At 31.3% G+C, this 24,024-nt stretch overlaps 5 protein-coding genes across 8 annotated transcripts in view; 2 read left to right on the forward strand and 3 right to left on the reverse strand.

Annotated features, from left to right (window-relative positions):
- LOC115701146 (glutamyl-tRNA(Gln) amidotransferase subunit A, chloroplastic/mitochondrial) overlaps positions 1-24,024 on the reverse strand; it is a 62,781-nt gene that overhangs the window by 33,993 nt on the left and 4,764 nt on the right. Inside the window, exons 11-12 of one of the 3 annotated variants that reach the window (XM_061102161.1) lie at positions 23,902-23,995; positions 9,125-9,134 (exon numbers count right to left, since the gene is read on the reverse strand). In XM_061102161.1, the coding sequence (XP_060958144.1) occupies positions 23,912-23,995 (84 nt within the window). In that variant the 3' untranslated portion in view covers positions 9,125-9,134; positions 23,902-23,911. Of the gene's footprint in view, positions 1-9,124; positions 9,135-23,712; positions 23,996-24,024 lie in introns of those variants that run through there. The other 2 variants (XM_061102160.1, XM_061102162.1) reach the window with 2 other exon arrangements.
- LOC115700348 (uncharacterized) lies at positions 1,517-3,172 on the reverse strand. The gene has a single exon (XM_030627916.2). The coding sequence runs from the start codon at positions 3,170-3,172 to the stop codon at positions 1,517-1,519; it is 1,656 nt and encodes a 551-aa protein (XP_030483776.2).
- Positions 7,060-9,067, forward strand: LOC115698859 (mannose/glucose-specific lectin-like). Its single transcript, XM_030626067.2, has 6 exons — positions 7,060-7,406; positions 7,520-7,744; positions 7,835-8,083; positions 8,186-8,395; positions 8,467-8,706; positions 8,828-9,067. Exons 1-6 carry the CDS (start codon positions 7,404-7,406, stop codon positions 8,840-8,842), a joined length of 942 nt encoding a protein of 313 aa, XP_030481927.2. The 5' UTR covers positions 7,060-7,403; the 3' UTR covers positions 8,843-9,067.
- LOC115700349 (pectinesterase-like) lies at positions 12,986-15,758 on the forward strand. The gene is made up of 2 exons (XM_030627917.2): positions 12,986-14,014; positions 14,762-15,758. Exons 1-2 carry the CDS (start codon positions 12,991-12,993, stop codon positions 15,472-15,474), a joined length of 1,737 nt encoding a protein of 578 aa, XP_030483777.2. The 5' UTR covers positions 12,986-12,990; the 3' UTR covers positions 15,475-15,758.
- On the reverse strand, positions 18,918-22,225 carry LOC115701135 (uncharacterized). 2 transcript variants are annotated; one of them, XM_030628840.2, is made up of 8 exons: positions 21,960-22,225; positions 21,364-21,588; positions 21,124-21,261; positions 20,827-20,905; positions 19,936-20,004; positions 19,700-19,775; positions 19,363-19,419; positions 18,918-19,276 (listed from the first exon to the last, which is right to left on the reverse strand). In XM_030628840.2, exons 2-8 carry the CDS (start codon positions 21,532-21,534, stop codon positions 19,195-19,197), a joined length of 672 nt encoding a protein of 223 aa, XP_030484700.2. In that variant the 5' UTR covers positions 21,535-21,588; positions 21,960-22,225; the 3' UTR covers positions 18,918-19,194. The 2 variants fall into 2 exon arrangements, with proteins under 2 accessions (XP_030484700.2, XP_060958147.1); XM_061102164.1 differs by having other exon boundaries at positions 18,918-19,419.

Below are 24,024 nucleotides of genomic sequence, written 5' to 3' on the forward strand. Positions count from 1 at the left end.
CCCAGTCAATATGTTAGCCCTAATGATATTTGGGTCGATTTGGTGAGGCCCAGCCGTGAGGTTCCGATCTTCTACTGACATGGAGGCTACATCACTTTGATAATTGTCAACCTGTGTCCTACTTTTACAGATAATAAAGACACATTAATGCATGATTGTCAATTACTTTATTTCATTATTTGGAAGATAAAAATTCTGGATGTGATCCTAGAAATAAAGTCTTGGTTTTATGGAATTTGGCAATAAATTACTATGATACAGAACTAGATATTTAGATGCCAATTAATATCTGAAAAATTTATTCAACGCTATCCAGAGATACACTATATGAAGATGTATCTCGTCTAGATGAGTCGTTTGTCTAGCATTGCATCCGAAAGACTTGACTTCCCTAATAATGGATCCACCTGGAACAATTGAACTGAAACCGTCTTAGAATTCCACGTGTTCTCTATCTGAAAACACAAATAACAAACTTAAATGAAAATATCAGGATAATAAGAAAGGGTATAGGCAATTTCCCAAAAATTTGAAATGACATGCCCATTAAATCAATTACGACTTATTAATGACACGTATGAGAATTATTTTGGATAACCGGTTCAACAACATCTGAACTGAACGAAATCACTCACAAGCCCAAAAACTGAGAATCGAGAGAACATTGTAAGTGATAAAAATATCTTAGGGATAAAAAGGTAATTTCATTTATTATAAGTTGATTGAAAAAAATGATAAAGTGATATGGCATGAATAATAATTAAATGTACTGACTCACTTAAAAAGAAAAAAAAGTAGAACAAGAGAATGACCATTGATGTAGAAAGGAGATTGTGTAAACTAACAAAAATTATTATTCAATTAGATTATATATGGTATAAAGAATTGTATATCGTAATTTTAATTTATTGTTAAGCTAATTTTCAGCATTAATACCAGTTACTATACAATGCAGTAGTAACTATAGTATATAGTATTATTTTATTTCAAAATAAATAAATCACAACTACATGAAATATAAATTTCAAATGACTTTATTTTGCTGAAGCAAAACTGCCCTTATTTTGATTTTTATTTTATTTCAAAATGATTTTACTTTTAACGTAGGGAAACACTTTAGAGGTAAGAATTGCATATGGTAATAGCTCGGGAGTATATATCCTATTTTTTTTTTTTTTTTTTTTAGAGATTTTGAGTTTATTGTTTTCTATATTTTGCGTTGCTACGGGCATTAAGGTGTTTACTATTATTATAAAGTGATATCCTATTATTAGTTAGCTTTTTTATAATATTTATTAAAATAAAATAAGTAAGATTGCTCTAATAATATAGGATTAAATATTATTGGAACAAACAAAACATACCTTAGCAACAAAAACATTAAATATTATACAGTAATTAGCTGGCTCTAATAATAAAAGCCATACATATATTATAACCATTAATTAATTTATGCATTAATGCATTACTACAAACAAGTACGATATCGAACTCCAATTATTGATTAATTAATTAATCATTCGAATATACCAGATGACCAAGAGACTGTGACCTTGACCCGATTCCCCTGTTGTCCATTGATGTAGTTGGAGGATGTACCCGAGGTTTGAGCTGCGAAGTTTACGGTGCCATCGGCAATGACAAGATCTTGGGGTCGCCCATGGCATCTCAAATCTTCACAGGATGAGTCATAATCATACAATGTTGCCTTAATATTGAGAGAGTTTTCCATCGGCACTGCTACCACAGATCTCATCAATTTAATGTCCTGCCAAGGCAACTCATACACGTACTCATCTTTTGATTTGCTAAACAACAAACTCTCAGCAACATTACTTAACATATCCCAATTTTGGCCACCATAAAAAGCAGAAACTCGCCCATGAAGTAACACTTTACCTGATGCTTGTTTTTCTTCAAGATTAATTGTGATTCTAGCAGCCACTGCATTTCTCAACACAGCATAATTCACAGTTGCCCCACCGTATTTTCCACCTACTTTTTCAGATATGAGCTTGTCATACTTATTAGTATTAGTATAATAATCCCATGAGATTTCACCATTAACTATTTCATCATCCGGAGAAATAATGTCCTTGTCCGTGAGAAGCAGCTTGATATTAACACTCCCAGTGGCTAAAATGGCTTCACCTGGTCCGGTAAGCGCAGCATTCCCGTAAGGCCTAACTGTTTCGGGTCTGCTTCTGGTGCGGTTGTAGATGTGCTGCGTGTTTAGCCCATCGTCCGCTATGATTGTGCCGTAAAGCTCACCTGGATCCTCTCCATCAATGTTGTCTATACGCACTGAGAACACTTCCAATAGTGGTACTCCTTCTACAAAGCACTTGCCACCATCTCGGGGGCCGGGGCCGCTTTGCTTATCAATACAAAACCTCAACAAGATCCCCATTATTTCAATAATGTGGGCAATCATCCTTATTTCACTGTTATTGGGTGGAATTCTTATCTCGTTAGTCCGAAGTACGGGCAGCGGGGTCTCGGGATTGTTATCGCTTTGAAACACGGCTTCAGATAAGGAACCCCAGTTGCGAATAAGACTCAAAAGCCATTCTTCAACTACTCCTTCTCGGTCTGCATTTCCTCCTCTGATGTAATCAACAGGAGGAATTCGAGGACGGTTCTCGAAATTCTGATCGGACACGTAGTCCTGTACGGGCAGCAGTCTGATGGACTCGGAGATCATGATGATCACGACCACCAGACAAGCTGCCCGTACTTCACCCACCGTACTCGTAGCGAGTCGGTTTGTGGCAATTCCAATGTTGTAAAAGCCAACCCTGGTTTCTCTGGTATTCCTTTTAGATGCCTTTGCTAAACTTCTGTAACTGCCATTGAAATTAAGGAAGGTGGAATTTGGAATGAAATGAGTAAGGGGATTGGAATCGTTTTGAAACTCGAGCCATTCTCCAGTTTCCATCTGGTACCCAATCAAGTAGAGATTGTCAATGCGAAACCTGAACCTGACGGAGTGATCAGAAGTTCGAAGAACCAAATCGAAGAATCTTGTGGGTGGCTCTGCTTGAGGCGGCAGTGTGGGACGACCGTGTGTAATTCTCTCTGACAATCGCCGACGCAGATCGGCAATCAAATTCCTGTAAAGTGTCCTGGTCGCCGTGTCAAGATTGAACACCACTTCAAATTCCACCCCCATAATAATCTATAATTATTTATTTTTACCACTTTATTATTAATTGGAAGTGATCATCATCATCTTCTCCTAAATTATATATATAGAGAGATTATTATTATTGAATACCTGTGCAGGTGGCTGCTTGATATGATTAGTTAAAAATTATAAAGTATTTTACGTATTACTTTATTATTATTGGTTAACAATATTCAACAAAAAATTATTACTTTAAATTATATAAAATCTAATAAAATCATATAATATATTAGGTATTTTTTTATATAATATTATAGTTATTTAATAATTTTCATTAGTTTAACAGAATATTTTATTAAATTTATATATAAGATATGGTTATGAAACGATTTTTGTTAGTTTAATAAAATATTTTAAGAATATAAAAATATTTGATTAAATTAAACTATATTATTAAAGTATAAATATGTAAAAATATTAATATTATTTATTGTATATTAATTTAAATATATATAAATATTAATATTATTTATTTTAAATTAATTAAATTTATATTAATTTTAAATTAGCTTATATATATAAATATGAATATATTATTTGTATTATATTATTCTTTTATTGTATTTTCAATATTGGGGTATATTAAATTTTAATATTCTTAAAATTTATATTTACTTTGTTTAAATTTTTAAAACTTTAAATATTATTTTGTTAAAAAAAAATTAAAAAAATTAATAAGTAGTTTCTTGTAATTTATGAAATTTTAAAAAAATTACATAAAGTTAAATATTAAAATATAACTATACGTACATTCGTAACAATAACTTATTTTATATATAAATAAATTTAATTTAAATATTTTTTATATAAATATAATTTTAATATAGTGCAAAAAAAACTTTTTGTTAATTTAAAATATCAATAAATTCAAATAACTTTGTTATTAAAAAAAGAAAAATAAATTCAAATAGCAATAACTAGTTAGTTAATTCTTCTTGTTACATTTACATTATAAATATAAATAAGAAAGAATTCATAATGAAACAATTACAAAAATTAATATATAATATAACATTCACACTTCTTTTTAATATTGGGAAGAGAGAGTTAAGCGTGGGATTCTTTGTTATGTGAAAAAAATATAAAATTACTAAAATATATCTATCATAATCACATATCACATCCACGCTCTATTATTGAATAATAGAATTTATGTCCTATTATTACTTTCAAGTTATGCCACAAACAAAATGCTTGATATTTTTTGTTGATGATGATATGACTTGGCACACTATGTTGATGTAAGTAAGCAATAGCATTAACAAACAAACTGCCAAATAAGAAAATTTGAGAGACATGTGACTAATAATAATAATAATAATTTGTGAATAAATTCTATTTATTTTAAAATTTAATTACGTTGTCTCTAACTCCCAACCCAATAATTACCACATATACATTCTCCATAAGATATTTTAAGGATTCCTGTGGACCCAAATTTCCAGTCTCATTTATATCTTTATGTCCAATGTGTCATCATCTACACTGACGCCCAACTTATCTCAACCCAAGAGCAAATTTCAAGTTACAACCTTGAATTTATTTGTATTTTGAGTAAGAATAGACAACTTCTAATTTAATTCAATTTAGTTAAATCGATTCGCGATTTAATTTAATTTAATTACTAGATTGGATGATCAAAATTAAATTTTAATAATTATTAGATTAAATCATGCTTGACTTGAGATAATTTTAGGATAGGTGACCTCTTAAAAAACGTGTGAGTAAGAACAAACACGTGAAAAATACTTGTATTGGTCTATAAAACTAGTCGTCAGTCTAAAAAGCAGCCAGAGTAACGTACTCGTGTATAAGAACTATAAATCTGTAGAGAAAAACTCAATCAAAACTTGAAACAGGGACATTACACGTTGTCTCTTAAGAAAATTATGAACACGACCAACCAGCCCTTACAGACGCAGAAGGCCACCAATGCCTCTAGACTGAGATGTCCTTCTGCTCCACAAGGTAAGGTTGCACACAAAGGCCTAGTACAAAAGTACCAAAACCTAAGGGAAAGAAAAACTACCTTAGTGATTCTTTTAACCAGGGCGATAGGGTGGATGAATTTTCCCCGAAGATAGTTGGTCTACTGTAGACCTCCAGAGGCGTCTTGATGCCGAATATGAAAAAACTAAAAGAGAAAAGGTGAGACCCGAGAGAACGACCTGAGAAATCATCTAACGATAAGGTTTGTGGATGCGATCTTCCGAAAAGGGACACCAAAAGACTAGACGAATAGATTGTTGCTCTTACCAAGTTGGTCCGAAAATAAGGTGGGGCCCTTTCAAACTCGGAAGACAAATATCTGGAGTCGTGCGACAAACGGATCATTGAAGCCCCACAATCTGAAAACTTCAAAAAGCCACAAATAGAGTTTGTATAATGGCCGAACGGACCCTAAGACCCACCTATCCAAATACAACCAGATAATGCAAGTGATAAGAGTAAGTGATGACGCTAAGTGCCTCTATAATTTATTTTCCAAATATTAACACGTGCATCAATAAAAACATGCCATTAGGCCCGACTTTGGGCTAAGGCGGGCTAGGCCCATGCCTAAGGCCCACCCAAACCCAGGGCCCAAACTTTTAATTTAATATTTTTGTATTGAAAAAAATAGTATTAATTTTTGTAAAATTTTGTGAAAAGAGGCCCAATAATACATACTTTAATTTATATATAACATACACAAATATTTTGAGCCTATTATTACTCAAAGTCGGCTCTACATGCTATGCGTATATTTGTGTATACATTAACAATACATATTGGGATTTAACAGCAGCGTTCCAACAGAATTGTAAATATATAGTAAAATAGAATAAAAGTTCAGTAAGTTTTACCGTCAAAAAATTAATTTATAGAATTAAGTGATATAAAATTTAAGTAGTTTTGCCGCTAATATTTTAAAATGATAAAATAAAAAGAAAAACTCTAAACATGTCATCACCTTAGTATTTACATTTAGGCTAATTAGCAATATTTCCCCCCGAACTTTGACATGTACTAAATCATGCTCACTGAACTTTTTTGGCCGTTAAAAATTCCCTCTGAACTATTAAGATTGTTAGATTGAAGGATTTTTGTTTAATTTTAGTAGAAAAATTCTAACATGGATGAAAGTTCAGGGGGCATTATTTAGTACATATCAAAATTTGAGGGGCACCATTTGGTAGATATCAAAGTTTGAGGAGCATGGTTTAGTACATAAATAATCACTGAAACAGTAAAATTGAATGAAATTAGAAAAAAGTCCTTAAATCTAACAATCTCAATAGTTCAGGGAGAGTTTTTAACGGCCAAAAAAGTTCAGGGGCATAATTTAATATATGTCAGAGTTCATGGAAAAAAATTGCTAATTAGCCTTACATTTATTATAAATTATATAGATATATATAGATATATACTTTGAGAATGTGAGAGATATTCAATTGGAGAGAGAGTAGTTTGGAAAATAAAAAGGAGAAAGATGTTAATTAATGTAAATGGAATATTGTTGGAATAATTGATGGTAAAACTCTTATATTTTAATTTTTATATATTTAATTTTTTATTTTTTTTTTTTACAAAATTCTTTTATGTTTATTTTTTTTTTGTGAATTTGATGCATACATTAAATATCATTGTTAAATATGATTAGTGTACATATATATACATAAAAGTAAAATTTCGAAGTTAATATAATAATAATTTAATTAGTATTTAACGGTAATATTTCAAACTAACACTTTAAATTTATAAAGAAAAATAAATATAAAAGACACTAAAACAAATAAGAGAGTCAAATATATAAAAATTATTGAAATATGAAAGAATTTTTATTCTGTGCTATATATGTGTTGCCAATTTGATAAGGTGGAATGTAGAGACACATCCACAATAGAAAATATAGACAGTGTGTACTATGTAGTTGTTGGGAATAATTATCACGTTTATAATTTAAACTTTATATTGTTTACGAGATAGTTGAACTAGTTTGGATTTTACTTGTTGCATTTGGCTGCTTTGGTAGATTTTTTCTTCTCTTTTCTTTGTGACCATATATATAATATAATTTTTTTTTGTTTTCCGTTAGGATTTTATATATATAATTAATACCACAGCCACAAAGCGATGTATCATTGTTTGTATATATACAGATCCAGCATATATAATTAGTTTATGTCATCAACCTATATATTCAACAAGTAAATAGATCTATCTATCGAAGCAAATGGTATGACACACACACATATAATTAATAATTAATAATTAATCTATGGAGAATAATTAATTATGTCTATCTCAAATAATAATATATTATATGTGTAAATATATACATATGTACAGGGGTCGACGTCGTCAGAATTAGAAGGAGTGATTTCGATTGGAGCATGGGGGAGTCGTTCAGGCGGCGATCCATGGAGCTACAAACCTAACACTTCCTCTCCAATAAGAGAGATACTCTTCCATGAAGGTGGTAATATCAAGTCTATTTTCTTCAGACACCAAGATAGATTTATCTCTGGGGCATTCGGTGGCAGAGATCCTAGGGACAGGGGTACAGAGAGGAGGGTAATTAATCTCTTATATATACATTTAATTCTTTCTCTCATCATTTTCCATACTTATAATGTTGTTTATACTAAATATATATATATATAGATTACTTTGCGAACGCCGTCAGAGTATTTGAAATCCATAAGTGGAACGTATGGTCTGTACAATCGGGCAGCTGATGTTATACTTTCACTATCTTTTCACACAAATCTGAGTACATATGGACCGTTTGGTCGTCCCTCTGGCTCTAATCCTGGAACGCCTTTCACCATCCCAATGGAAGACAGTGTCCTAGTTGGATTTCATGGACGAGCTGGGTTTTACCTCGATGCTATTGGTATCTATGTAAAACCAGTAAGTAGTATGTATAGTCAACTATATTTGTATGTGTACAATTATTAATTAATTAAATAATTATGATATTGGATTTGGGTACTTATTATTAATTAATTGTAGTTAAATCCAAGAGGAAGCATTTCACTTGGGACATGGGGTGGTCCGGAGGGAGACCCTTTTGGTTTCGTGGTGGGGACTACTAGTTGGATTAAACAGATAATTGTTCGACACGATTCCAATATCAAGGCTCTCTCTTTCAAGGATGGGAATGACCACAACTATGGAATTTTTGGTGGCAAGAATCCTAATGATCTTGGTAGAGAAACCATAGTAAGTAATTAATAATTAATTAATACTCATTTATATTTTTTACACGTTAACAATGTGAGACTTTGTAATAGATTGAGTTTGATGGGAGATCTGAGTTTTTAACATCTATAAGTGGGACAAATGGAAGTTATGTAAACTACGCGTCGGTGATCACGTCATTATTATTCGAAACAAACCTGAATACATATGGGCCATTCGGAAGAGAAATAGGTACTACTTTCTCCCTTCCAATTATGCGAGGTGCCGTCGTTGTTGGATTTCATGGAAAATCAAACATTTACATTGATTCAATTGGCATCTATGTCAGACCGGTCCGTAATTCTTTTTTTTTATTTTTTGCCCTAATTAATATATAATAGTCATCACAAATAATAATTTAGTTATTATTATACACGTTTTTCTAATAATGCTTATATTAAATGTTTGATATAGAGAACGGTCGGCTGATCAAAATATATAATGGACTGGCTGAGGAAATATTCAACGTGCGTTTATCACATAATGTTTCGTTGGATTTGGATATATCGTTGTTTACAATCATGCTTAATTAATTACTACCATACATTTTGGCCATCCAGTCTTGATCTTGAAGACTCTTTCTGTTTAAGATTGTCACAATAATATATGTAATGTTTTGTTATTATATTTAGTAAATTTTCTCTCTTGATGATCGATTTAAAATTTTATTGAAAGATAAAACCAAAACTTTCTTACGATAAACATCCAAACTTTAACTTTATTTACATTCAAGAGACTCGGGATCCCTAGAGGTCCAGGCATGCTATGCCCATGTTTAGGACCTAATTTTTTTTTTATGTAGTATAAATACTTATTTGCATTGAAAATAATGGTATATTTTTTGTAAAATTTTGTAAAAAAAAGTCCAATAATACTCACACTTCACTACACACAAAAAAAATTCTTAGGCCCATCATTACTCAAAATCGGCCTTGAATCCAGAAAAAGTTAACAAAATATATTTACAATCAATTTAACAAGTTGTATTTCACTTATGAACACCTGAAAACAAATGGAGCTTTGCCAATTGAGTTTCTCAAGTATTCATCACTTTCGATTACATGTGGTATTATTTCAACAGAGTTTCACCACAACAAGTATGAGTATTAGGGCCGACTCATAAAATATCGCCCTTAAAAAGTTACCTCTAATAATTCGCGCCTGAAAATACTATTAGGGGTAACAATAAAGTTGCCTCAAATTAAGGGCAACATTTGTCGCCCCTAATACTCCTAAAAGTCGCCCCTAAAAAGACGTGTTAGTATTCTATTTTTGACCTTCACACACTGACTCCTTAAATCGATACAGATATTATGTTCATTTTGTTGATATATACTCTAAGTTCACTAGGATATACATGTTAAAGAATAAATTTAAGGCTTTAAAGGTCTTTCTTAACTTTAATTGTGAGGCTGAGTTAAAACTAGGATTTAAAGTGAAATGTCTTTAACAGATTAGGGAGGAGAATATAGGTCATTCATTAGTCACGTACAAGAAATGGGAATAACTCATATACACCCTTGTCCAACTATTTATGAGCAGAATGACATTGCTGAAAGAAAGCATAGACACATTATTGAAAATGGTCTTGCTTTACTTGCTTAAGCACACTTACCCTTTAAGTTTTGGGATGAGGCCTTTAGAACTTCTGTCTACCTTCATCATAGACTTCCAACACTAGTATTAGGAAATAAATCTCCTCTAGAAGTTCTTCAAGCCTGACTATAGCTGGTTGAAAACCTTTGGCTGCACTTATTATCCTAACATAAGACCCTACAATAAGTACAAGCTCCAATCAGATCCACACCCTGCAGTTTTCTAGGGTATAGCCTTAATCACAAAGGCTACAAGTATCTTAGTTCAAATGGTAGACTCTACATCTCTAGAGATGTTATCTATGATGAGCGATCAATTTCCCTATGCTTAATCAAATAGTTCTAACATCTCTAAAAATTGTCATTGTAACGTCCCCGCTTCAAGCCTCCATTGGGCCCTTACACCCACGGAATGAATGGCTCTTATACACGAGTACGTCACTCTGGCTGCTTCATGGACTGATGACTGACCCTACAGACCAACACGAGTGTTTCCAGCGTGCTTTGTCCTCACTCGCACGCTTCCTGGGAAAACTTCCCAGGAGGTCACCCATCCTGAAATTGCCCCAAGTCAAGGACGCTTAACTGTGGAGTTCTTTCGAGATGGGCTACCGAAAAACAAGATGCACCTTGTTGACATAGGTAGTACCAATCAATCCATTTAAGCTCTCTTCAACTGTGTAGTCCCATACCTACACAGTCTCAGAATCATCCCATTTGACCTTCCCCAGGCGGTGTGGGATTGCACAGCTTACCCGGTGTTTCCCCTTACGGATCACGGGACTACTGACTGTCACAGTCATGTGCTTGAAACATTTTCCTCTGCTCACATTCCCATGTTCTCATCTTCTCTTGTACCAATAAATCCAACTACATATGATCCAAATGAACCACAAGCATATCCCACATGTTCAACTTCTCATGCTAACAGAACTGTTGAGTTGCAGCATAATCTCTCTGAACAAGTTGTTGGCAGTATGCAGCCTGTTAATACAACATTTGTAACTACTGATGGGCAAACGGAGATATTCAGGTTCTTACTGTTAACATAGCACTTGCACCAACATTTTTTAGATTTTATTTTGAAGATTGTCATTCTAATATAACTGTATTTTTTGGTTCGGTGTTGTGATGTTTTTTTCAGTCTCGCTAGCTCTGGCGATAACTATTATTAAAGGGAAGGTGTTTTTTAAGGTGGTGGGGTATTGTTCAAATACATTATAACTTTATTGTCTATATTTCCGGGGGCAGTTTTGTCCTATGTGGCTTGCGTTTTGTTTTCCGCAGCTCATGGTTTGACAAAACATGCCCTTCGGTTAGACAATGAGCTATCCTGGTTCGAGGGGCTCCACCGCCGATTGTGGTGTGCTGCATTGTTAATCATGTGTGACTTTGTTCACCACGTCAAAAAAAATGTGGGATAGATGATAAAATTGGGTTTTTTTTTTTTTGTTTATTTATTTATTTTAAAAAATCTGATAAATAAGTGAAAAAAAATTATTTTTATTTATGTTTAATTTTAAAATATTTTTTAAAGTATTTAAGTTATTAAAATTATTTGGACCAATTAAAACATGCCATGTGTACGTATGTGTACACCGTGGTGGCATTCCTAGTTGACACTTAACACCCAAACTTAACACATATATCAACTTTTCAAACAGAATCAAAGATAAGGAAGTATTACCACAAAAAAAAAAATATTAGGGATTAAGTGTTTAACAATTAAAACATATGGGGTTGGACGCAAATTTCTCTTTGATTTTTAATCAGATCATAATAATAATTTATTGTAGTTTATTTGATTATCTAGAGGTATCACATATAAAATTTTTATTATTTATTTTTAATTCTCCTATATTTTAAGCATGATCTTTTTTTTTTCCTAAAAAATGATATACTTTGTTTGTTTTTTTTTTTATTACTACAACCCATTTTAATGATGATATACACACGGTTTTAGTACTTTAATATATAAGAATGTAGCTATTTTTTTTTATTATTTCATTAAAATCTTTATAAAAAAATTATTTAAATTAATATTCTACCTGACTCTCTATTCATATTATTTCCTACAAAAAAAAATATATTTCCAACAAAAATTATTTCTACCGACTCCCTATTCAAATTATTTCAACTTGACTCCCTATTTAAATTATTTTCAATAATGATGACTAACTCGTTTGTCTTTTTTTTTTTTTTTTTTTTTTTTTATACAATACCACTTCATATGTGTATGGTAGTCAATTTAATTTTTTTTAAAAATTAAAATAATATTTTTTTTGAAAGCAATGACCAAAATCATTAAAAATTAAATATTATCGTACAGGCTAAAATTAAATAATTTTACTATAATTAAATTTAGTTTTTTCAAAAATAATAAATAAATAAATAAATAGCAGTTTTTTTTTTTAAAAAAATAACTACCAATACATATTATATTTGTATGTTCACTAACCCATAATTTCATGCACCTTCATTACTTAACCAATTAGAATACAATGCTTTCATGGGTGAGAGCAAAAATGATGCTCTCACCTAAGGAGTACCCTATAAATATATACATCATAATTAAGTTTTAATATTTTTTTAAAAAAAAAACTAATTAATTAAATTCATTTTTATATTTAATCAATATATTAAAATCATAAATTATTTAATTTTTTTTTTAAGAAAATAATAATCTGATTCTGAACTTCTTTTAAAAGTTTTAAAACAAATTCATAAATTAAAAAGATATATTTTATTACGTCAAAAAAATCTATATTTTAAATTCAAAAAAGTTAATATTTTGATATTTATACAAAGAACAATGATATTTATTTAAAAATATATATCTATTGATTTTAAATTTTAAATTTTAAATATATCTATAAAATTATATATATAAATATATATAATCCAACACCTAATTAAACCCCTAACGAACCGTGAAATTTTATCTACTAAAACACACATACTCTTCTCTTTCGATACTCAATCATGGCTACTAATTTCATTGTTCTCATTATTATTCTTCTTTTTTTTCCAACTTCCATGTCTATTTCTACACAGAAAATATGTAACCAAACTGAATATCCCTCCTATTGTCAAAACATATTCAATTCTTCATCATCGGCAGAGGATAATGATATTTATTATTATGGACGACTTGCAGTACAAACATCCTTAGTCAGATCAGAAAGGTTTGTAAACTCAGTTCAGAATTATTTACAATATTCATACAATATCGACAACAACACCAAAAACTCAGGAGATGGCCCCACACAAACCCTAGCTTTAAAGGGTTGCAAAGATTTTGCTTCTTCTAATGTATATATGCTTGATAATATCATAGCAATGATAAACAACACTAACCAAGTCCTTCCATTCTCACAAGCCAACACCTTACAAGACAAGCTCACTGCCCTTTTGCCTAATCTCTACACTTGCTTAGATTTATTAGAAACCACTCCTACATCTGAGAACATTAGAAACGACTTATCGCAGATGATAGACGACGATGTTAAGGTTCATATGATCTCTCTCACTCTTTGCACCGAAGGTTGGGTGTCCAAGGATAAGAAAAACATTAATAATAATAATAATAATGGTCAACAATCTCCTCCTCTGCTAAGTAAATTCAAGTTAGCATCAGATAAGGCGAATAAGAAAGCGATTTTGGAGTCGATTTTGAAAGGGGTAAAAGTGAATGTGGATCATCACCATCATAGTGAAGACGAGAATCAGCAAGGTTTTGTCATTATAAACGATTTTGTTGTTGTGAGCAAAGATGGTAGTTGGGACTTTACAAGTATCAACGACGCTATCAACGCAGCACCTAGTCGTAGTTATAATGATGGTTACTTTTTAATCTATGTCACCGCCGGTGTTTATTCAGAGTACGTCAATGTAGGCGCCGAAAAGACTAATTTGTTTTTACTCGGTGAAGGTATTCACAAGACTGTTATCACTGGAAACCGAAATAATGCTGATGGATTTTCTATTTCAAGTTCAGCAACTCTCTGTAAGTAATATAAATAATGTGTTTATATATTATAATGTATAATTTGGGACTCGAATTCAATACTTCTAACACACTCTAGCGTCGTTATGTTGGTTGTGTTTAAGGATTATTATTAATTATGCTGTTAAATTCATGCATTGCATCATGTAAGATAATATTACTACGTATGATTCTAGTTGAAATTAATATATATAAGAGTATACTAGCTATTCATATTGGAAAAACTAATAGACATATTTGTTAATTTATAAAATTTCATTAACTATTTAATTTTCCTATATTTTATATATTTGCTGAAATCGTCACACAGCCGTATATATTTTTTAAGTTGTTATTATTAAGTGATAGGGTAAATTTCTTAAATTTTAATGTTATAATACTATATTTCTGTAATTTTTTTTTTTTTTTTGAACATACTATATTTCTGTAATTTAAACTATATATATATATATATATTTTTTCAATTGATATAAGTGTACAAAATTAACACTTATGTTATAGTTACTGCTTAATTATAAATATTAAGGTAAGTCTATAATACACCTTTTAAAAAGAGTGTACATTGTAGTGTAATTTTTTCAAAATTAAATAACTAAAAAAAATTTTGAATACGAAAATATAAAAAATCTAAATATATTCCTTAATATAATACATAAATATTCGTTAATATATTATTATAGATAAGTTTTCATATATTAATTGAAGTATAAACTAACTTGTTATGGTGGTATATATATGGTGTGATAGCTGTGTCAGGTGATGGTTTTATGGGTGCAAATCTATCAGTAGTAAACGCAGCTGGACTACACAAAGAACAAGCAGTGGCTTTACGAAACACTGCCGACCACTCCACATTTTATAGCTGCAGCTTCGAAGGGTATCAAGACACACTTTATATTCATTCACACCGTCAATTTTATAGAGACTGTGATATTTACGGAACAGTAGATTTCATATTTGGTAATGCTACAGCTATAATTCAAAATTCCAATATCTATGTCCGAAAGCCTCTTTTAGGTCAATCTGCAGTGATCACAGCCCACGGTCGAACCCACCCAACTCAACAAAGTGGAATCTCAATTCACAATAGCAACATTCTACCCACAACAGACTTGACAACCTCTAATGCTAGACTCGAAAGACGTAGAAGAACCAAGGCTTTTCTGGGGAGGCCGTGGAGGGATTGTGCACGTGTTGTGTATATGCAATCTTACATGGATGGAGTTATTGACTCAGCTGGGTGGCACAGATGGGATCAAACTGATTTTGGTTTGAATGATGCTTATATGGGAGAATATAATAATTGGGGTCCTGGATCGCATACTGAAAAACGACCCAAGTGGTCAGCTTTTCATATTCTCAACACCACTGATGCTCAGGATTTTACTGTGTCTAATTTTATAGATGGTGATTCGTGGTTGCCACAGACGGGTGTACCTTACACTGGTGGATTGATTTAGCTTAAATTTATTATGCATATAATGATATATGCATAGATTAACATTTTATTAGCATACATGTTTAGTTAATGTATTTTTAGTTGGGTGGAATCGTAAGCTACCCCTACTTTTATTTTATTTTTAAACTATTTTAATTCTTTTAGTATAAATTGGAAAATAAAAAAAAAAAATTAATTAGTGCAACTAGTATTTGAAATTTATTTTTGATATAAAGTTATAGCACACCAAATTGGGATTTACCATACACATGCATTGGAAGGCATGCACATGCACGTGCATATATAATTAACTTTTCTTAATTACTAGATTTTTTATAACCTGTTTCAATTATAGGCATATATATAATTATATAATTATATATACCAATTCCATTAAAACGGTTCTAAGAAAAATAAGAAGATATGAACAGTATACCCTAGTAAGAAATCAAGTTGGAGATATATGGAGATCTGCTTCTCATATATATTTATCGGTGAAGGTAGTGAGTAGGTAAAAGGGAGAAAAGAGAAGGGTATGTAATGTAATGTGTAGGTAAAAGGGAGAAAGTTGTAGAGATCTGGACAACGGAAATGCTAAAAAATTAAATCTGTTACAAGAAGGTGTGGCTTTTTAATTAATTAAGCTGACGTTGTTAATTTTAGGCTAATTAGTAATTTTCTCCTCAAATTTTGACATGTATCAAATCATGCCCCCTGAACTTTTTTGGCCGTTAAAAATTCTCCTGAACTATTGAGATTGTTAGATTTAAGGACTTTTGTCTAATTTTAGGGAGATACAGCTGAGGATAGTAAATCATGGTTTCACTTGACTTTATTTGCTACAATAGATTTTTGATGCTTTCAAAATTTTCTTACACTTCAAAGTTGAAGCTAAATTATAAATTGGGAAATCTATTAAAGTTTTGCAAAAAGACTGGGGTGAGAAATTTAGATCATTCACAAAGTTCTTAATATTGAGCAAGGAATTCACCACAGACATTCCTGTCCCACCACACATCGGCAGAATGGCTTGGCTAATAGGAAGCATATGCACATTGTTGAAAATGGCTTTACCCTTTTAGCTCAAGCTTCATTACCTCTCAAGTTTTAGGATGAGGCATTTCGAACAAAACATTGTTATCCCTAGCAAACTTAGAAACACTAATCAAGTTCTTTGTTATTTTAGGACATGGAGAAGATTATTTAAGACAAGATGTTGAGATGAGTGTTTAGGAAGAATAAAAGATTGACCAATATGTTTAAGCATCACCTACATACATTTGGTCTTGATCAACATAATCAAAACAGTTAGCAAGATTTTGGGCTTGTGGAGTGCAATGGTTTGTTGCTCCTGAATCTGCCTGAAGTGGTGAGATTAGCTTGATTTGGTTGAGCCTGCTGTGGTGTGTGTATCAACTGCTGGTTGGCCCCAAATTTTGACCTGTGAAAGACTTGTCAAAACGATAAAAGTAATCATGGACAGTGAATCCAAACCTCAGGCAAAGCTGACATTGGACCCTATTATTCACTGTCATAGCTAATCTACCACCTCTATTTGGGTTAAAGTTTTCTCAATATAATTTGACTCATTTTTTTAGCTCAAATTATACACAATCTATTCGAGATGGTAAGAAAATGCTAAGGGAAGTGCTAATTAAATACCATAAATGATGGCATACTATTATTGGTGTATTTTATTATTTGGTCTTATTTCAAATTTTGATTTAGTGAATAATATTTTACAGAAACTTCTGTAGGGTTTTCTTATAATGATCTCAAACTCTACTTTTTTATTTTTTTTTAAAAAAAACATTTAATGTGTTGTTATGAATGATTAAACTAAAGATCTCGAGTTTTTAAAAGTTTTACTACACTTAATTTCCTACGTATTAAGTACCTACTTCAATATAATCTCTATCTTGTTATAAGTAGTTAAGCAAAAGGTGATTAAGGCTTGGTATAGGCTTTTCCTTTCAACTAGTTCTTATATAAACTAGTGATCTCTTTTTCACTCTTTCATTACACTTCTTCCTTTCTTTAATTCACCCTAGTTCATATTTTTCAAGACACATTATACATACATTGTAGCCACCAATTTTATTCTTACAGAGATTGACATTTAAGGAACAATAGATTACATATTTAGTAATGCTGCAGCTGTAATTCAAAATTGCAATATCTATCTCTAAAAATTTTCCTAGATCAATTCACCATCATCACAAATCATGGTCGAACTCAACCAAGTCAACAAAGTGGAATCTCCATTGCAACATTTTACCCGCACAACCTCTAATGCTAAACCCTGAAGACGTGGAAGAACCAAGACATTTTTTAGAAAGGTCGTGGAAGCATTACTCATGAATTGTTTTTATGCAATCCTACTCATTTTGGTTTGAATGATGCGTATGGGAGAGTATAATAATTGGCTTATAGCATCGCATACTAACAAACGACCCAACTTAATAGACGAGATTCATGGTGATTCTTGATTGTCCAATTTTACTGTCCATAATATTTAAGATGCTCACTCCCATCTGCGGCAACCACGAATCACCATCTATAAAATTGGACGCTATAAAATCCTGAGCCTCTGTAGTGTTGAGTAGATGGAAAGCTGACTATTTGGGTCGTTTTTCAGTATGCAATTTGGGACCCCAATTATTATACTCTCCCATATACGCATCAATCATTCAAAATAAAATAAGTTTTGTGTCAAGTCTGGTGTTGGTAAAATGTTGCTATTGTGAATAATGTAGATTCTGCTTTGTTGACTTGGTTGGGTTCGACAATGATAACAGTGAATAGACTTAGAAGAGACTTTCGGACATAGATATTGTAATTTTGAATTACAGTTGTAGCATTACTAAATATGAAATCTATTACTCCGTAAAAATCACATTCTCTATAAAATTGGCAGTGAGAGTGTATGTAAAATGTGTCTTGATACTCTTCAAAGTTGCAACTGGAGAATGTGGAGCAGTCAACACTGTTTTGTAAAGCCACTACTTATTGTTTGTGTCCCAGCTGTGTTTACTACTGATATATCACACATACCTTAATGGCTATTATGGAAAGTATTTATGTATTGTGAATGAAGATTCGACTTTGTTGACTTGTGTTAGAACATGGGTTATTAAGCATTTTCGGGTGCAAATAATATTTTATATATAAATTAACTTAATAAAATAATAAAACATAATAGTATTTTTGATTGCAAATTTTCTAAAAAAAATTACTACAAAGTAAAACTCCCAATCCATTCTATAGATCTATTTTTCTGTTTTTTGGTATAGTTAAGACTCACATCTTATTTTATTTTAGTAAAGAATATTGGGTGGATTCACAAGATACCCCAACTTTATTTTAGTTTTAAATTAGGAAGGAACCACTGATTTAGTTGTGGTTGATTATTATGATTTAATAAATAATAGTTTTATTTACAGTATAATAAGACTTCAGATAGTGTTTGGATTTGAATGTGAAACGGATTAAAAAACTGAATTATTCTATATTACAAACTGAAATGTTACAACTGGAATTTTGACCAGTAAGCAAGGATAACATTAATTTCCACTTCTAAGAAGGGCAATGAGACATAACAGAACAGTCACTACAGTGAATTTGCCCAAAGTTTCTTTGAAGGAAGAGCAATATTTTATTCCATAATTTATTGCACAATACAATTTGTGGAATAAAACAATGCTCTATTCATAATAAAGCCATAAATTTAGAAAATATGCTTCTAAAATCTTCTTGGTATAGGTCTGGAAGTTGAAGCTACACTTTTCCCAGAAAATCCACCTGGCTTCTTACTGGGAGAGGCACTGTTTGTACAATGGAATGAAGCATAGAAATTAAACAATGATGAATGTACTGAGAAAACAATAGCAACTGAGGATTCATTTCATACCCATGATTTGTCTGTACAGCATTTCTCTTCATAGCTGCAAGATTTTTCACCTCATTACTGTTCAAAAAGGTCAACAGTCAAAACCCAAAAATCAACGGAAATCTAATGAGTTTGATGGTGAAATAATGTTCCCGCAGGAAATACGATAATGAAAATGAAGTACAGCATTAGAAATGAAAGCCAAGAAAAAGAAAAGTAAACTTTTTAGTATTGGGAAGTACATATTGGATCAAGCCAGAGAAGAGAGAAATCAATTTCGCGAAATGAAACAGACTCAAATAACTCTGTTTTAGCTCAGCACAAAATTTATCTAAGAAAATAGAGTACACAGGCATACCACTTGAGAAAATCTAATTTTGCTTTCTTCATAATGTTGCTCTTCACATTGGAAACGTTATAGCTAGGTCCACTACCTATAAAAGAAATATCATATGTTAATGTTAATAACATACAAAATTTATTCAATCCTCATGTAAATGTTAGGCCAACAGCTTGAAAAAGGTTCTCGTAAACCAAGGCTTATGAAAACAACTAGTAGAACTATGAGAAACAACTGTAAGAAAACATATTTACCTCCAAAAAAACTTCTTTTGCTTGAAGGAGGAACCTTTGTACAGAGTTGAACTTGCCGACTTTGTTTTCCTACAAAATTAAAAGAATAGAAGTGTAAACCAGAGAAATTTTGAACAATATTCTCAATCAGAGTACATATGAGTGGCTGTTGGAAGAAAAATAACACATTCCTCATTAATCCCATAGCACCTATGTAGGTAATATAAGAAATCAATCACATCACAAACCATTCAATCCATATACCTCTGGCTCTTCCCAGGCTAACTAGCACAGACTCCATCAATAGAACATATCAAATTTTGATAGCTATAGTACAAAAATATGAGCACTAGGTTAACTTATAGTCACAGACTAGTGGGTTTCATTATTCAGTCAGCAAACACTGAGAAATAAGTGGTAAAGAGAAACAGTTTGAGATGTCCTCCAACTCCCCCTTTCTATTATTTGGGTCTGGTTAGTGCTAATTATACAAGAGTGGATTAGTATTAGTTCAAAATCACAAAATGTTATAGTTAAACCAAAGGCACTGTTTTCTCCTCTTAAATATTGTTAAATAAAGCATCAAATTAGAATTGAGTGGAAACTAGAGCTGGATATATATCTTGCTACAAAATTAGTCTCCTCTTGTTTAAGCTAAATTGTTGAAATATGATAGATCTCCAATAGGTTGAGACAAAGAAACAACTAATCTTTTTTTAGAGGTTTTAGCAGGGTATGGGTCCAAGCTAACAAATAAGACTTTGGTGATAGACTCCAAGTAACCTTTAACAGAAGGTACATGAGCCTGAGGAAGTCAGAGGGATTTCATCCAAAGGGACATAAATTTGGGCCTTTATTTATATAAAAAAGTGCCTGGAATGGATATAGATCAATAGAGAATGTATAACATACTGGCATTTTCTTTCTTATATAGTTGTGCAATTCGATCACAGGCTTTATTTTGCGCCTCAGCTGCATCCTTCATTTTTGCCTGGAAATACAACCAAGTTAAATAGGTACTTCAGAGCAAAGTGGATACTCCATATAACATCCCCACACTTAAAGCTATATTGAGTAAGTGTATAAATATGCAAACATGTGCATGAAACAACAGAAAAATCCCAATCAATTACAAAATTGGCAAAAATGAACACTTTACATGGAAGAGTGCTAAAAATGATTTTATAAAATACCAGGAAGGAGACCCACCTCATACAATTGCATCCATTTAAATACCACTTTTTTCTGCCTCATCCTCTCCATAACAAGCTTAGTGTTCTCAACACCAAACTTTATTTCATAGAATTTCTTCCACAACTTATCAGTTACTGAACTCAAATCTCTTCCCTGCAAGAATAGTCAGACACCCCATGTCAACATACTCTTTACAAAAGCCTAACTTAAACATCATAGCTTTTATATTTTTTAAAACACCATAGCCATTCTTACTTCTGTACTCTTCTCTACATGCTCCAATTGATCAACTGTACAATGAGGTAGAATTCGATCAAGGAGATCCAAATCTGTTTCACCAACATCTCCAAGGTACCTCACATTATCTATAGCTGTATAAACACACAGATCGACCAAAGAAGTAGGTTGTCTTTTCCCAATGACCATGGTTTTACTATCCTCAGCTGTATCCCCCTAAACAATTCTCTTCTGGGTTACACCCTGAAAAGTTAAGTTAAAAGAAAGCAAATTAACTTAGCTCAACTCAACAAAAATCAAAACTTTCAATGGTTGAACATGAAATTAAGGCTAAGAACCACACAAAATGTAGTAAACACAATACAAATTAAAAAGTAGCCAAAATTAATCAAAACAGATCGTTAAATAAATTCTAATAAACTGAAACAGCAACCGCATCTTGGATAAACATAAAATAAATAAGATCAAATCAAATAAAAATATTGGTGATATCAAAATCAGAATCGACAGGATCCAAATTCAATAATGAAAGAACAACGCATACACAAATTATTATTTTTATTATATTTCCATAAATAAAGAAATGTATATATATAATAGGTAAGAGGACTCACCAGGGAATTGGCGATCGGAGACGGAGAAGAGAGCGTAAGCGATAGGGAAATAATCGGAGACAAAAGGCAAATGAATGAAGTTGCTAACGTGCGCCGGTGTGAGGAGGCGTGCGCTTACCTCAGCTTCCCTTCTTCACGGTTACGAAACAACTTAGGCGACGTGTGTTTTTTATCATAAAAAAAAGGTCTTCCGGCTATGCTATCTTGCGCTGTTTCTTAATTATTTTTATTTATTATTATTAGCCTATGATTTTTACAAACTTTTATATATATCAAATCATAGTTCTTGTACTTTGTCATTGAAAATTTCTCTAAATCATTAAAATGGTTGAATTTAAAAAATTTTGTCTAATTTTAGTAAAAAAAAATTTAATATAGTTTACGAGACATGATTTAATACATGTCAAAATTTAGGAACAAAAATCTTAATTAGTCTTAACATTATTATTATTGAGAGAGAGAAAGTTATTTATGATAAATTTATAAATATAACCGTGCAATTAAAGTAGCATTTTTACACTACATACTCAAATTTTTAACTTTTTTTCTTTTTTACTGTAGGGTAAAATTTTTTTCAAAAATACTATGTATTTTTTATACTGTGTACTGTGTTAAGTTTTTACTGTTGTTCTACAGTTGTTTTTTAATTGTTAAGTTTTCACTAGTTGTTCTACGGTTGTTTTTTAGTTGTTTCACTGTTGTTTTTAATTGTTCTGTTTTGTCAATTTACGGTTATTTTATATAAAAAAAATAGTATTTTTATAAAAAATTTCGTGTAAGATTGTAAATTTTTGCCCAAAATCTAATATTTCTGTAAAAATCTCATTAAAGTAATATTTTCTTTTAGCCATAGTGGTCGCATTAGATTGACTTTTTGCATTTTGACTGCCTAATTATCTCATATACTAGTTTTTTAACTTTTTTTTTTTTTTTCAAATTTACGGTTTGAGTTTCTAAAGTGGTTGCAGCTCTAATTGCAATAGGAGTTTTTATACGATTTTTTGTTGCAATTTAAGTTGCAGCGCTAGTTGCAATATAAATTTTTATTTAGAATTTCGTAAAAATACAAAAAAAAAAAAAAACTATTTTAAAGTGTAAAAATGAAAAAGCCCCTAACTTTTTTTGAGTTTGATTGTAGATTTAATTTCTATGTCCTCTAACTTCATCTTACACATAAGTTAAGAGTTCATGCACTTAAAGTAGATGACGAAGTCAAAATATATATTTTTCAATATTTTTTATATAATATATAAATTTGATTATTTTCTTCATAGTTTTGGGAAAAATCTTAATATATATTTTATTAGTGGAAGATAAAAAAATTAATATTTATTATAATAAGTTGTAGCATGATAATTGCATCCCTCGTTAAAATTGGAAGGATGTATGAAGGACTATAATTGCTTGGAATTCAAATAAACAAATAGTCAAATACTCATTCGATGATAAGGCATGTTTTAGCAAATGCCTTTAGTATCCCCACAAAAAATATACATCTGCCTAGTTTTGCTTTTGTATATGCAGCATCAACTTTGGTAATCTAATTAGTTCTTATGGCCCGTTTGGAAAAGGAGCTGGATTAGGTGTACTAATAAGCATAATTCCTATCCAATCTAATCTTGTCATATTATCCATATAGTCTAGTCAAATCCTATGTACCAAACGAACCCTTATAGTAATAAATGTGTAATTTTTATTTCTTCTATTGTTTTAAAGTATTATGCGCAATTTTCTATCAAACTTTAACATTCTGTTAGAAAAAGAAATCGAATCAAATTAATGAGAAAATAACTATTGATTCACAAGTAAAATGAATTTTATTTTTAGAAAAGATTAAACGAAACAATTATACAAATTTTAATTTAGAAAAGTTTCTCATGACTATGCAATGACAAATTAGCCGTGCTTTCTAATTATCTTGAGCAAAGGAAAGATCAATGGTGCTTGCAACATCATTCATCTGCTATTAGCGGAGGAACGAATCTGCTATTTTTAAGGGTCTGCTCGAAAATATGACCCACTTTCAGCAATTTTCCCTGTGAAAGGTAAAATTAAAATATCCCAA

This window comes from Cannabis sativa, chromosome 8 (assembly GCF_029168945.1).
Source record: "Cannabis sativa cultivar Pink pepper isolate KNU-18-1 chromosome 8, ASM2916894v1, whole genome shotgun sequence".
In the NCBI taxonomy this organism is placed as follows: domain Eukaryota; kingdom Viridiplantae; phylum Streptophyta; class Magnoliopsida; order Rosales; family Cannabaceae; genus Cannabis; species Cannabis sativa.

Bases quoted from the DNA above. Each gene is read 5' to 3' on its own strand.
- LOC115700348 (XM_030627916.2), bottom strand. From the start codon at position 3,172: ATGGGGGTGGAATTTGAAGTGGTGTTCAATCTTGACACGGCGACCAGG.
- LOC115698859 (XM_030626067.2), top strand. The intron at 8,084-8,185 runs GTAAGTAGTATG...AATTAATTGTAG, and splicing joins TTGGTATCTATGTAAAACCA to TTAAATCCAAGAGGAAGCAT. The intron at 8,396-8,466 runs GTAAGTAATTAA...ACTTTGTAATAG, and splicing joins ATCTTGGTAGAGAAACCATA to ATTGAGTTTGATGGGAGATC.
- LOC115700349 (XM_030627917.2), top strand. From the start codon at position 12,991: ATGGCTACTAATTTCATTGTTCTCATTATTATTCTTCTTTTTTTTCCA. The intron at 14,015-14,761 runs GTAAGTAATATA...ATGGTGTGATAG, and splicing joins TTCAAGTTCAGCAACTCTCT to CTGTGTCAGGTGATGGTTTT.
- LOC115701135 (XM_061102164.1), bottom strand. From the start codon at position 21,534: ATGGTCATTGGGAAAAGACAACCTACTTCTTTGGTCGATCTGTGTGTT. The intron at 21,262-21,363 runs GTAAGAATGGCT...CTATTCTTGCAG, and splicing joins ATGTAGAGAAGAGTACAGAA to GGAAGAGATTTGAGTTCAGT. The intron at 19,420-19,699 runs GTATGCCTGTGT...CTTTTTGAACAG, and splicing joins AAATTAGATTTTCTCAAGTG to TAATGAGGTGAAAAATCTTG.